The 14653-nt window shown below is 32.8% G+C and overlaps 2 protein-coding genes across 3 annotated transcripts in view; both read right to left on the bottom strand.

Annotated features, from left to right (window-relative positions):
• The window catches only part of IL13RA2 (interleukin 13 receptor subunit alpha 2), a 69519-nt gene extending 55933 nt beyond the window's left edge, over positions 1–13586 (bottom strand). The window contains exon 1 of the mRNA XM_045518000.2: positions 10825–13586. The gene's annotated coding sequence lies outside the window, so the exon portion shown is untranslated. The remainder of the gene's footprint in view (positions 1–10824) is intronic.
• Positions 10937–14653, bottom strand: part of LRCH2 (leucine rich repeats and calponin homology domain containing 2) — an 81254-nt gene continuing 77537 nt past the window's right edge. For both annotated transcript variants that reach the window (XM_074358905.1, XM_045517998.2), the window contains one exon: positions 10937–13732. In XM_074358905.1, the coding sequence (XP_074215006.1) occupies positions 13613–13732 (120 nt within the window). In that variant the 3' untranslated portion in view covers positions 10937–13612. The remainder of the gene's footprint in view (positions 13733–14653) is intronic.

Here is a 14653-nt window from a genome sequence, read left to right on the forward strand (position 1 = left end):
TGAAATGAGAAAGAGGTGATGAGAACCCCACATCTACTCAGAATCTTTAGAGCTATGAGCCAGACCTCTTAGAATTCAAGCCAAATAATAACTCCCTCCCTTGGATCCAGCAAAGACACAAATCCTCTCAGAAGTGTAATGGACCTACACTTGTTTGACACTATCCACTAGGGGAAAGCCAGGATTTCTTATAATTGTCAAGCAGCTTAATTCACACATCCCTGTCATCTTTCATCGAGTCCCATTCAGCTGTCTGTTCTTCCTCTAACAACTGTTACTTTTCCCCTGACCGAATCTACCATAAAGATAAAGATAGATCAGTGGTAGATTCAGTCAGGGGAAAAGTACCTCTCCATTATACTTTTAAAATCTCCATTGTATTTTAACAGACTGTGCTACAATTTAAGCTCCTTCACTGACTGCAATTTTCTTCTCGGATCTAAACAGGTTTAACTCTGGATAATACTTCTCTCGCCATACTGTCAAGTAGAGGCTATTTCTCCCACATCCAATTTAGCTCTGGGTAAGTGATAGGACCAGTGTTCTCTTCATTTCATGCTACTTTTAGAGCCTCACACATCTAGTTGCCTGTGAAAACCTTGATTCATGCCATCCAGCTCTAAGCACACCTTCTTTGGTTGTGGAACTACCAATTCCTGCTAATATGCCTCCATTCAATGAAGATTTGACTCATGGTTAGTTCATATGGTGTATGGTCTTTTGTGACTGCCTTCTTGGCATGTTTTCAAGGTTTATCATTCCTTTTCACTGTCTAATAACTTTCCATTGTATGGATATAAAACTCTGCTTATTCATTCATCATGTAATAGATGAATCTGGGTTGTTTCTGCTTTTTGGTTATTATAAATAATACTACTATAAACATCCATGTACAAGGTTTTGTGTGGATATATGTTTTCCTTTCTCTTGGGCATATATTAGAATTGCTAGGTCATATAGTAATTCTATATTTAGCCATTTGAGGAACTGTCAGACTGTTTTCCAAAGCATCTGCACCATTTTATAGTCCCACCAGCGATATACAATGGTTCCAAATTCTCCACATCTGCACTAACACTTCTTATTGTCTGTCCTTTTGATTATAGCCATCCCAGTGGACATGAAGTGGTATCTTACTGTGGTTTTGTATTTACAAATGTAAATGTAATATTTTCTATTTATCTTGTGTCTTTTTGGTTCCTCTGTTCCTCAATTACTGCCTTTCTTTTCTCTTAAATAGATATTTTCTAGTGTACCACTCTCATTCCCTAGTTTCTTTTAACCTATTTTTATTTATTTTCATAGTGGTTGTCATGAGAGTTACAATTAACATCTAACCTTAAACCAATGTAGTCTCAGATTAGTACCAACTTAATTTCAATAGTATTCAATTTGCCCCAATATTTCCCAGTCCCTCCCATACTTTGTTCCATCATTGTCATACAAATTACATCTTTATACATTATAAGCCCAACAGCGCAGTTTTCTAATTATTGCTTTATGCAGAAGTCTTTCAAGTCAGGTAAGAGAAGAGTTACAAAGTTGCATTTATACTGACTTCTATTTTTATCTATGTAGTTACCTTCAATGGTGCTCTTTATTTCTCCATGTGGATTCAAGCTCCTGTCTAATGTCCTTTCATTTCAGGTCTTAGTATTTCTTGTAGGGCAGGTCAGCTAGTGACAAATTCTATTTTTATCTCAGAAAAATCTTAATTTTCCTTCACTTTGGAATAATAATTTTGCTAGTTATTTTTAATTGAATCTTTCTTTTAGCACTTTGTCATCCCACTGCCTTCTGGCTTCCATTCTTTCTGATGAGAAGTTAGCTGTTACTCTTATTAAGGACCCCTTGTACATAGTCATTTTTCTCTTGCTGTTTTCAAGTTTCTCTTATTGTCTTTTGACAGTTTGACCATAATCTGTCTTTGAGTAGATCTCTGAGTTTATCCTACTTGGAGTTTGTTGAACTTCTTGGATGTGTAGACTAATGTTTTCATCAAATTTGGGAAATTTTATGTGTAAGTCAGTATGCTTAATTGTGTCCCACAGGTTTCAACTAATTTTTTCATCTTTTTTTCTGTTCCTCACCTCTCAATTGTCCTATCTTCAAGATTGCTGATTATCTCTGCCAGCTCAAATGTACTTTTCAGCCTACCCCTAATGAATCACGCATTTCAACTGCAAACTTTATACTTGGTTCTACTTTATAAATTCTCTTTATTGATATTTTCTATTTGGTGAACACTATTCTCAAACTTCCTTTAATTCTTGAGATATGGTTTCCTTTTATTCTTGGAACATTTTTATAATTGCTTATTTATATTCATTGTGTAGTATATCAAAATTCTGGGCTTTCTCAGGGGTAGTTTGTATTGACTACATTTTATATGTCTGTACCATATTTTCCTGTTTCTTTCTGCATCTTGTAAATTTTTGTTGTTGAAAATTGGATGTTTTAAATAATATAATGTGGCAACTTGGAAATCAGTTCTTCCTTCCCCAGAATTTGTTATTGCCACCATTTGTTGTTGCTATTGGTTTACTGACTTCTCTGAACTAATTCTTTAGAGTTTATATTCTTTGGTTTTTGTGGCCATTGAAGTCTCTGTTCAGATACGTTAGTGGTCAGCTAATGATTAAACAGAGATTACCTTAAACACCTCAAACTAGTAAGCCTCTGATCTTTTGCTGAGGTATGATTTGTTGAAAAATGCCTTCAATATTTTGGCAGTTTACAATCCCACCTTAGCCTTTATTTCCTGCTTCTGCAGAGCTTTAAGGTCAGCCAGAGAAGAGACTGCGGTCTTCGCAGTTCTTTCTTGGGTATATGCTCAGATGTGCACATATTCATGGTCATCTAGATCCCTAGGAATATGTCAGAACTTTTCAAAGACCCCTATGGACATTTCGTTCCCCAGATTTTTAAGTTTTTTGGCCTTCTGTCTGTTTGCCCCAAATATTATTGCACCCTCAGGACATGTGATGTTAAACAATTGCCTCTATTTATTTTTTTTTAAATGAAAAATGTCCTGAAGACAGGGTTTTCCTCATTGAGCAAGTCAAGAGTCAGGTCAAATAAAGGCCAGTCCTGATAATGAGGATTTTCAAGGGAACTGCCCATAAGGTTAAATGGTGACATTTCTCTGGGGAGGAAGCTCATCTGGGAGCCCCAAACCAATTCTGTTCCCTTCTGTGTCTGCCAGGCTGCAGTGATTTACAGCTTACACATGGTCCTGAGGCTGCTGATTTTCAAGGCTATCCCAGAGCTCAGGAAAACAGGATGGGAATAGGGCAAGTTAAAATTTGACAGTGCTCACTATTTTTTTTTACGGACATTCAGCTGTTTTTCATAAATAAGTGTTCCTTGGATTGTCGCAAGCCTTTGGTAAATTTTCAGAGTTGTGAAAAAGTTAATTTCGACAATTTTGCTGTGTTCCCATTTCTTCTGTGAAGGAGTGGATTTTCAGATGTCCTCACTCCATCAATATGAAAGTGCTTCTCTCATCATCTTCCCATTTCAATTGACTTTTTTCTCATGCAATTTCCCCCTCTTATTTTAAAATACTTGTTCTTTAATCTTTTAGTTGTTACCCTAGGTATTTTCTCATGCATGTTTAAAGTCGAAAGTTAAAAAAAACCTTACCTCCTCCTGAAAAGAAAAGCATCATAGAACATTAACTGAAATCGCATCTTCATTCCAAGATACGTTAAATATGGTCTGGTATTTTAATTGTATCCTATATAGTCTTTAGCCATTGTTGCTATTATTTAATTGAATCAGTATTTCTTTTGATTTACCTATATATTTACCTTTACCCCTATTTATCATTTGTTCTTAAATCTCAGACGATTTCAGGTCATTTTCCTTCTGCCAAAAGTTCTTCCTTTAAAACTTTAATTAATGTGACTTTATGGGTGGTAAACAATCTTAGTTGTTACATGTCTATAAATACTATTTTGGCCTCAATTTTTAAAAGTATTCTAACTATACAATCCTAGGTTGATAATGATTTTCTATCAGATACTGAGGATATTATCCTATTGTCTTCTAACTTTCATTTTTTTAGGAGAAATAAGCAACCAGCATAATCACTGATGCTTTGTAGCTCTTTTCGCTCTAGGTGGTTTATCATTTTCCCTTCTTCTGGTATTCTGTATTTTACCACAAGGTTTGTAAATAGTGGCCTCTATTTATTTTCCTTGAGATTTGTTGGGCTCTTTAATCTACGAATTGTTACCTTTCTTCCGTTTTGGAAAATTTCAGGTTTCATCTATTAAACTGTTCACTCTCACCCATTTTCTTTCACCTCTCCTCTTGGAAATCCCATTACACAAAGATTAGATGTTCTCCCGTTTATCTTCCATGTCTAAATTTCTCTTTTTCTCACTATGATGAATTCCAGGTAATTTCTTCTTCATTTTGTCTTCAGCTATCTCCAATATGTTCCAAAATCTGTTCACTGAGTTTTTAAATTTAGTGATTATAACTTTAATTTGTAGATCATTTTGATGATTTTTTTTAATATCTGCCTGGCCCTTTTTATAGTCCTTTGTCAAACTGTCAATTTCCATTTTTAATTTCTTTAAACATTTTCTAAATTTTAATTTTATATTCTATGCCCACTATTTCCAATATCCAGTCTTTTCATGTCTTGGTTGGTTTTCTGTTATCTCTGCTAAACCCTTGTAATCAAAGTAGGTTTGAGAATTCTACTTTGACCAATAATCTTTCCTTTTCTGAATAAATTGCCTTTATAAAAATATAGTAATATATCCCAGATCACATTTTAAAAGTGTTATAAATATAAGGCATTTTAAACTTGTACTAACTTGTACCAACTATAGTACAAGATCAAGTAATATTTCTGCTTTGGCATCACATTCTGCAATAAGGAAATCAGCCCCCTTTACAATCTCACAGCCTTTTTTGCAGCACCTGCAAACTCTATCTACCACCACTGGCTAATATTTTTGAATAGAGTATCTATTGACAATTGCTTTGTAGAATGAATTATCTTAATGAAGAGATGTGAACAAAACACTTCTTTGATGGTTCACCAACCTTCCAAGTTAGAGACATGTAGACATATGCTTGGTCATATCTATCTAATCACAACTTAATCTAGTTAAATGATAATCTGTGGAACAGGTCAAGATAGGCGCTCACTCACATTTTTAATCAAGTGAAAAAAATTATTAGTAATTAGTCTTTCTCAACTTATCATTACTATAATTACATTTCCCTTGATCCCATTCAGTGACAAGACCAATGCACAATGTAGACTGAGCCCCATGTTTTACAGATTCCAGAATCCGTCCTACTGGAAAACTAATCATTCTACCAGTTACAGTTCATTTTATTAGTTTATTAATTAATTTATTAATTAACTACTTTAAGTTTAAAGTTGGAACCCTTTAAAACTTTGTGCCAAAGCTTAAAATCTCCAAGGAAGATCTGTCATAAGAATTATCTAAATCATTGGAAATTCCAATCTTTGGAAAACATTTTACTCTAAATTCTGAGGCATAATTTAGGCAGGATGGAATCACAGTACAGTTCATCCCATTTCTCAAAGCCCTCTCTCTCCAAGATTACAATTCATCAGTTTTCTAAATACTTCCTCTAAATTGTCCTCTCCTCTTCCATCCTCTCTCCCTCTCAAAAATGCTCTGTTAAGAACACAAATGGCCTCCTTTTGACTACTACCTCTCTGTTTTCATGCAATTGGGAACTTAGTAACTACATAAGAATTTTACATAATTTGATGAAAAACTTCTGATCTGTGAATATACAGAATGGAGCCATCTATGAACTACACTAAATGATCTACATACAGTTCCCAGGGTTTAATATTTCTTCACAGCCTTTACTGTAACACTATCTTAAAACTGGAATAGGTAGGAATGACCCCATCTCTAACATTTCTAAGTAACTTCATGTAGTCTTAGGTTATTTTGATATATAGTTCATTGACTGAACAAATACTAGGTAAATAATTTTTTAAATTGTGTATGAGAGGGTGTAAAAGGAAGCTTAAACTAATGTGAGGGGAGGCAGTTGACAAAGGGAGCTGTAAGAAATCCTGAACATAAATGATGACTTGGGATTTGTTAGGTTCAGTGAGAAGGGAGGAGAGGTTCATTTAGTTATCTGGGGATATTAATTAAATTGACTTATTCATAACTCATATTTGTATTGAATTCCTACTAGGTGCCAGGCACTGTGTTACTGACTGAAGGTATGTAATGAACAAGACATATTAAGATCCCTGCCCTAATGAACCTTACCATCTAGTATGGCAGTATTATAAACACATAAAATAAAATGTCACATTGAAAAGTACTATGAAAGAAATAAACAGGGTGTTAAGTTATAAAATAATAGGGGGGGAACTTTCTGAGGAGAAGACTTCCAGGCTGAATAATAAGAAGCCAGCCATGGGGGAATTGCATTTCAGGCAGCATACAAAGGCCCTGATACATTGGTGAGATCAGTGAACAGAAAGGAGACCTATGTGGCTGGACCATGGTGAAATGTAAGAAGAGAGGTAGAGTTGAACTGGAGAGGTAAGCCCAGGCCTATTATAAGTGAGATATTTTAAGTACAGGGATGACGTAATAATTCATGGCTTTAATAGGTCACCTGAGTTTGGCATGTGGAGTGTGAAGTGGAGAAGCAAGTGTGGAAGGTCAGTTAGGAGTCTGCTGCAGCAGTCCAGACAAGAGATGATGGTGGCTTGGGTTGGCGTCCTGGCAGTGGAGGTGGAAAGAATGAGACAGAGTTGATATGTATTCTAAAAATAAAGGTGACAAGTCTTATTAATGACTTGAACATGAAAAATAACATTAAAAAAATCAAAGATGATTAGCTATTTCCTGTCATAAGCAGTTGAATGGATATTAACATTTATACTTCTATGGGTATGAATGTGTTTGAGGCCAGGTTCAGTAAATGTAATACTAAATGATCTCCAAAGCCTAGGGAAACAATGATCTTGATATAGTAATGTAATTCTTATCTCGCAGGAGACTCAGAGTTAAGTTCTGAATAAAACTGTAGTAACTGACTTGAGTCTCAGTTTCTGCTGTAATTGTTCCACCATCCCATTCATTACTTGGCTCTTGTTCAACTGAATACAATTCATTGATTACTTTTATTGCAAGTCATCTTATTATTTTTAAGAGTAGGTGAGTTACAAATCAAATAGTTAGTGATAAACTCTGTAAAGTACTTAACATTTTTAAGAGTCACAGAAGGCTGAGAAAGCAGAACTCTTAAACAAGGCACTCTATATGGAATAGTGCAATAATTGTGAGCCCCTTCAGGGTATACATATCTGTCTTATTGACCAGTGCATACCAGGCACCTAGGACACAATTCTTGGCAAGTAATAGATACTCAGTATTTCATGAGTGCTTTACAACTCAAGTGTTAAGACATGCCATGGTACCTATGTTTATTATTTCAAATTTCTCATCAAATTTCTCAACACAAGAAAAATAATTAAAATGCAAATACGTAAGTACAGAAAAGAAATGTACACATAGGCCACAGAGAAAATATTGTTTAAACTACGAAAATAAGCAAATGAAGGATGTCTAACAATTAATTCCTTAGAAGGAAAAAAGAACTATATTTCCTATAGATGATGTAGTAGAATCAACATTCTTTGATGTTGCACAGACTTAGAATCCTAGATTTCCCATCTATGAAATGGGAAAATTTAGGCAGATCACTTAACCTCTGGTCAAATTTTCCTCATGTGCAAAACTGGGATAATTACAGTACCCATCTCATATGGTTATTCTGAGGATTACATTAGATAATGCTTGAAAATATACAGTACAATGATATACACATAATAAGAACTCACTAAATATTAGATCTTACTATTTAGAGTCCCACCTCATCCCTTTGTAAACAAAACCTTATTTTATCAAGTCTGGCTGGAAAACACTTGGGTCTAGGCCACAGAGCAAAACAAGATCATTTGTGGTAGTCTCCTCTTTGATTCCTGCAGATTAACCAGGCTAAAAGTACAAAAGCAACTTTAAAAAGAGACCTTGGTTTATGAAAAGATCTAGGGGAAAGAAAAAATTTCCATTTGCATTTATCACCTGAAACTTCTCCATACAAAGAAAAGGAATTTGGAAATAACTAAGTCAAAGTAAAAGATCAATTAAATCTTACCCATATATTTTTCAAATATCAAAAGCACCAAGAAACAAGTATAGAAAATAGTGAAAGATTTCCCAGTACTTTATAATTTGTTTTTAAAAAATACTTTTGATTAACATTTCCACAGAAAAAAATTACCAGAGCTTCTAAGCTGTATTAATGTTATATCTACAATAGAATCATAAACATAAAAGCATTATATTTAACATGAAATAGTCTAAAACTTCACAGAGAAAGATTTCAAAGGTAACTGCTTTAGAAATAAATTATTTCCTAAAATATAAAATATAAAATTTAATGAAATACATTGTTTTCTATATAGAGTATTTTACAAATCTGCAGAACAGATATGTTAATTTTCTCTATGCAAATGTAATATATAATCATTCAAAATAAAAAGAATGATTTTTCAAAGAAACATGACTGTTGAGTCCAGCTAGCAGAAATGAATACTCAGTGACAAATGTAGTACTGAGAGGTAAACTTTAAAAATACAGCTTGTAAAATATAAGCATGAAAAGTGATAAATTTCAATAGACAGTAGCCTCACTGACATCAGTCTTAGTGATATTTTTGTGGATCTGAATCCGAAGGTAAGGGAAACAAAAGCAAAAATAAATAAATGAGACAACATCAAACTAAAAAGCTTCCACACAGCAAAGGAAACCATTACCAAATGAAAAGGCAACCTACTGAATGGGAGAAGGTATTTCCAAATCTGATAAAAGGTTAACACCCAAAATATATAAAGAATTCATACATCTTAACATCAGTAGAAAAACAACCTGATTAAAAAATGGCCAGAGGATCTAAATAGACATTTTTTCCAAAGAAGACATACGGATGGCCAAAAAGCAAATGAAAAGATGTTCAACATCACAAATTATTAGGAAAATGTATATCAAAACTACAATGAGGTATCATCTGCCTGTTAGAATGGTTATTATTGAAAAGACAAGAACAACAAATGCTTCAGAGAATGGGGAGAAAAGGGAACCCTTGTACACTGTTGATGGGATTGTAAATTGGTGCAGCCACTGTGGAAAACAGTATGGAGATTCCTCAAAAAATTAAGGACTACCTTATGACTCAGCTATTCCACTTCTGGGTATTTATCTAAAGAACACAAATATCTGATAGTTACAGAGATCAGATTAGTGGTTACCAGAAGGAAAGAGGGCTGGGGAAGGGCAAAATAGGTGAAGGGGGTAAACTGTATGGTGATGAATGGTAACTAGGCTTGTGGTAATGATCACTTTGTAGTGTATATATAAATGTTGAATTATAATGCTGTACACCTGAAACATATATAATAAAAAGAGTCACTGCCCTAAGGTATAATTTTAATTACCACTTTATAAATTACACAGCATTACTTCATATTTCTTTGCATTAGAAGTGATTGAGGTATCTGAACAAAGTTCTGGAAAATTCAATTTGCTATCTGAAAAATCTACTTCTCCGCACTTACATAATGTACATAACTAATACATGTCTCACCTATTTAGGTAGGTACTTAATGCATATAGTCGAGTACAGTAAAAATGAATTTATTACTAACTATAAATGGCAGGGTAATCAAAATTATATATTTGAGAATGCAAAATATAGTATGCAATAACTTCTTTAAAATTCTTAAAAGATCACATTTTAAAGAATCTTCCCTTTTATAAGTTTTGGTAACTTTCAAATGATTCAACTGGCAGTTTTCCATTCTTAACACTGATGCCAGAATTCTCATAGCTTCTAAACTCTTGTTTTCCAATACAGTAAGGCTCTCCTTCACTAAAGTAGCTGGAGCCTTGCATTAAACACACACACACACACACACACACACACACACACACACACACACTTGTGGTGGAAAATCTAAGCTTTAAACACCGTAAGCAGAAGGATTTTTTTTTTTTTCATGTCTTAAAACACATGAATAGAAAGGATTACACCTTAAGGAACAGAAGCCATCTGGACATTTCCAAATCAATCTAATATACAGTAAGGAATTAAGGGGAACCTAGTCTCTCAGAGTGCTACGGACACTGCAATAGATTCCTGAGACCCTTATGACCATTCCATGTAGAATATAAAAATTTACTAAAGCAAATAACAAGCTCAGTACCATTATCTAAAGACAATTCAAAATTCTGTGATAAACTTAGAATAATTTTCAAACAACTTATGCCAAATATTTATTTACTTAAGTACTTCTTTAAATCTGAGACTTTCGGGTGAGTAAGTAGAAAACAGAGGTGATATTACTTTTATTAATTATTACCTAAATAACTTCTCTACTTTTAGGATAAATAACAATCATGAATAAATAACAGTCATTTTAATAAAACATGTGAATGTTTTAAAAATCAGAATTACTTGAAAATGAAAGATTAAATTTTTACGAAACAGTTTAAGGGTAATTCAGTCATATATCTCCCATTAAAATCTACAATAAAAATAATCACAATTTGACCTATCTTAGCTTTTATTTTATGTAAAGTTTTATCTGACATTTATGTTATACAGAGTCTATCTTATATAATGGTGACATCGTTATGTGAAGACATCCTAGGAAATCATTTTTTTAAAGAAAACATTACTTACTAAAAATATCATGATGTAAAGAGAATCTAGACTGAAATAACTTACTTTGAATGTCCTCCTGAAGTCTATTTTTCCATACTAGAGAACACAGACACAATCTGTCAAATACCTACAAAAAAATGGATGCTGTGATGTTAAGAGAAGAGGTAGAAAGGGAGAAAAGAAATCTCAGACTTTAATTTTTTCGTTCAATTTTATCCACAGTTTGCATCGGTAATATACATTTAGTGTTCCATTTATTTTTAAATGCGTCAGAAAATCAATCATGATAGATCTGTGACCAATACAAACATTTCTGAATTCTTCAAAAAATTCAGTTAGAAAAGTCAATAAACTAGCATTCTGTAAAGATAATTATTAAACAAATGGTAATGATTTTTACTCCTTATTTCAATTCTAACATATCCAACATCAGTTCTTTCTTGTGCCATACAGTAATAAAACTTAGCAGAAGTAGCTATCTACTGCATGTTTTAGGGCCTAATAAAATATTTTAGTTTCACTATTTAACCCTCTTCAAATCACAAATCGAATTCAAATAATGATGATCATTCTTAATTCAATAACTGATGAAGTAAATATATGAGAACCATAAAAACCATTTAGAGTAAATTCTACACTTATTTAAAAACTACTATAAGAAATACATCAGAGCCTTGATATAATATATTCTTGGGGACTACGCTGTGAAACTGTCATAGAGGTGGTGTTGCCTTTTGCCATTACAGTAAATAAACTGCCATGGTATGTACCTCAGAGAGACTATCTTAAATGGAATTTTGCTTTGCAGTAAAGAATGCTACAGAGCTTCTGGTGTATTTTCTCTTTAAAGTAATAATTAATTGACAAGTAAGTGAAATGCAAAAAGGAAATGGCCTATAATTTCACAAATATTTCAATGATATGAAACATGAAAATACTTGTAAAATAATTAACATCTAGGTTGATTAACAAGAGGAATCCTACAACATAACTATGCAAGTAGTATGAATGATTGCTGCAGCTTTTAATGATCACTTTATTTGTAACATTGTCAAATTTTTACATTAAAAACTAACAACTAAGATATTTAGTTGTCATTTTTTATCTTTATTACCCAAATTTTCACTAGGGAGATTGATTATGTCAATGAGGTTTTTTTTTTTTTAAGATCCAACTGAAAAATAGTAACTAATTAGCTCAAATATTTAAAGTAATAAATTACTAATAATTTAATTTTTAAATGTTTTAGTCATAAAAGCTTTAATTCTTTAAAAGCTCCAATTTGACCCTTGAAATGTAAAGAACACATCTGTATCCTAAAGCCAAAACTTAATTATATGGCTTCATGCCAACTGATCAAAAAAAAAAAAGCAGAGTTGTTCCTAAACCAACCCTTACTATATCATTTGGCACAATAGTTTTTAACCTTTCATATATACCTTTGAAATACCCAGGCCAACATTTTCAGTAAGTTGCATCCATATTAAGAGGTAACAAGTGCAAATAATCACATATTTAAGATATGATACTTGCTTGACTACTACAAAAGTAATTTACTAAGGTTCTTTAATAGGAAATTGAGTTATTCATTACAGTAATGTTTTTGAAAAATATCTGCACTACTACCAACATAAATTTATCCACCTCTAAATTAAACAAGGACTTTATGTTACACCGTATACTTATGAAAAGATTTATAGAATGGTCTGTGTTCATTTCAACATCTTGTTAATTGAGGATCATAAGATTTACAGGATCCACAAATGGACAGATTTCAAATAAAAACCTACTCTTCAATTGCTGCTCTCTGAATCTGAATATAACAAAAGGCAGCATACTGATGTAATAACGTTCCTGAAAGTCAAGACAAAAACCCAAACTTTGGCAGTTTTATCAAAATGTCCTTGATAATTAAGTACTTTGCTAGTTCTCAAAAACCTTACTGCTTTGTGTAACATTTTCAATACAGAAATAAAATACTCTTCAAATAATACATTTTAAAAGATGATTAAGTTTTGCAAAATTAAATAGCATAAATTAAGCATATTAACATTGTTTTTGACAACATGAAACAACCAATTTAAGAAAACTGCAATGGACTAAATAAAAACCACAAATGTCACAATGTGAGGCATATTTATCCTCACATACTACTGAACTTACAAAATCTACTAAAATATTTTAAAATTCCATTGATTCCATTAATACATAAAAAGAAATTGCAAAAATGCTTAAGACTATATGAGTCATCAGTTACACAGGCACTTCACATGTAAACAATCTACAGTACAACTGAAAATATTTTGGCACCAACCTATAATACTAAAAGAATTTAATATAAAGCCAGAGTTCTGTATTTTCTACTCACATTTTTTCTAGAAAACTAAGACCAAAGATTGAAGAAATTGTGTATAAACTAGGATTACAAGTGTATTAAATAACTCAAATATAGAACTGTTTTAAATTGGTAAAAAAAATGATTTCCTTATCCAGATGTTTACCAGTATGCTATGATATAAAAAAAATTAAACCTAATGTGATTATTAAATTGAAACCATGTTTTAAATTTAGTATTAATCTGATTGTTGAAAAATAATCAAGATTATCAACTGACACAGTAAGAAGAGAATTTGAATTTAACACAAACTCTTATTGGGTTGATCCAGTTTTCCCCCAAAAGAAGTATGGGAAATTCAAAATTTAATTTTGATGTTTTAACAGAATTTTCCTTAAACCTAAGGCTTGATCTAATAAAATCATTTTCGATCAGACATCCTTATTCATACATTTGAGATCTTTGAAATCACTTCAAATAAATGAAACTAGACAATTATGATTTTTAAATGTTATATCAAGCTGTAGAAAGCTGAGATGCCTTGGTTGTAGGTAATTCAAGAAGAGCCTGAACTGTGACACCAACTTTCACAAGACCTCTTTCTTCCAAAATATGATGAGGCAAACAAAGTCTTTCCTGAAAAACAAAACAAATGGTATCTGAACATCTGTTTTTTAATAGTGCAGCAAAGCATGAGTAAGTCAGAACTGGGTTTTTAAAACATACTTTCAATAGAACTTCAAGTAAAAAGTACACAATTCTAATTAAATTAAATTCTAATTCTAAAATGTCTGTTTCAATAGACCTTTATGGTAGGGAATTCTATTTTACGGTCTGTGTTTTGATCTGAGGTTGGTTTGATCCACATAATAAGCAAATATTTTAAAGTGAGATGGTGGTGCTAGATGTTCCCTAAGCTCTCATGCTGGAGCAGAAAGAGTACATTTCCATCCAACAGATGTAAGGGTCATACAATATGAAGTACTAAAGGTACTAAAATTCTCTTGAGACTGTTTCTTCATCTGGAGACGGGACTGAGTGAGAAACAAACAGAACAATCTGTCTACGGAAGCACTTTGTAAACTGCTGAGTCCTGTACAAAACTAGCCACTCTCGTTCTTTCTACCAATTATGAGGTTCCGTGGTCTGTGATGTATGTAGCACTTCAGTACTTTTTTTGTCTTAAGGTTACTTCCCTCCAGCTTCTAGTGATGTTGTGTTGCTTCTTAGTTCCAATAGTCTAGAATTTGATAAATAACAACTGCCTCCTCTTCTAAGACATCACATGTGTTATTTGATATTCACAACTCTATGAGAAAGAGGGTTTAGAAACAACTTTACATTAGGTTTCATTAGCCTTCACTGATCCTCTTCTAACAACCTTAATGTTTCCAAGGGTTCTGTCTTCACCAGCTTCTCTTCTTATACTGTATCTTCTCCTTGGTATTCTCAAAGCCTTCTAAAAACTGCAAGGGTTTTAACTGAGGGTTTGCATGCATGTGCACAACATCAAATAAATTTGGTGGCAGTTTTGAAGAAATGATGCAGTCCACTGCT

The sequence above is a fragment of the Camelus bactrianus genome, chromosome X, assembly GCF_048773025.1.
Source record: "Camelus bactrianus isolate YW-2024 breed Bactrian camel chromosome X, ASM4877302v1, whole genome shotgun sequence".
In the NCBI taxonomy this organism is placed as follows: domain Eukaryota; kingdom Metazoa; phylum Chordata; class Mammalia; order Artiodactyla; family Camelidae; genus Camelus; species Camelus bactrianus.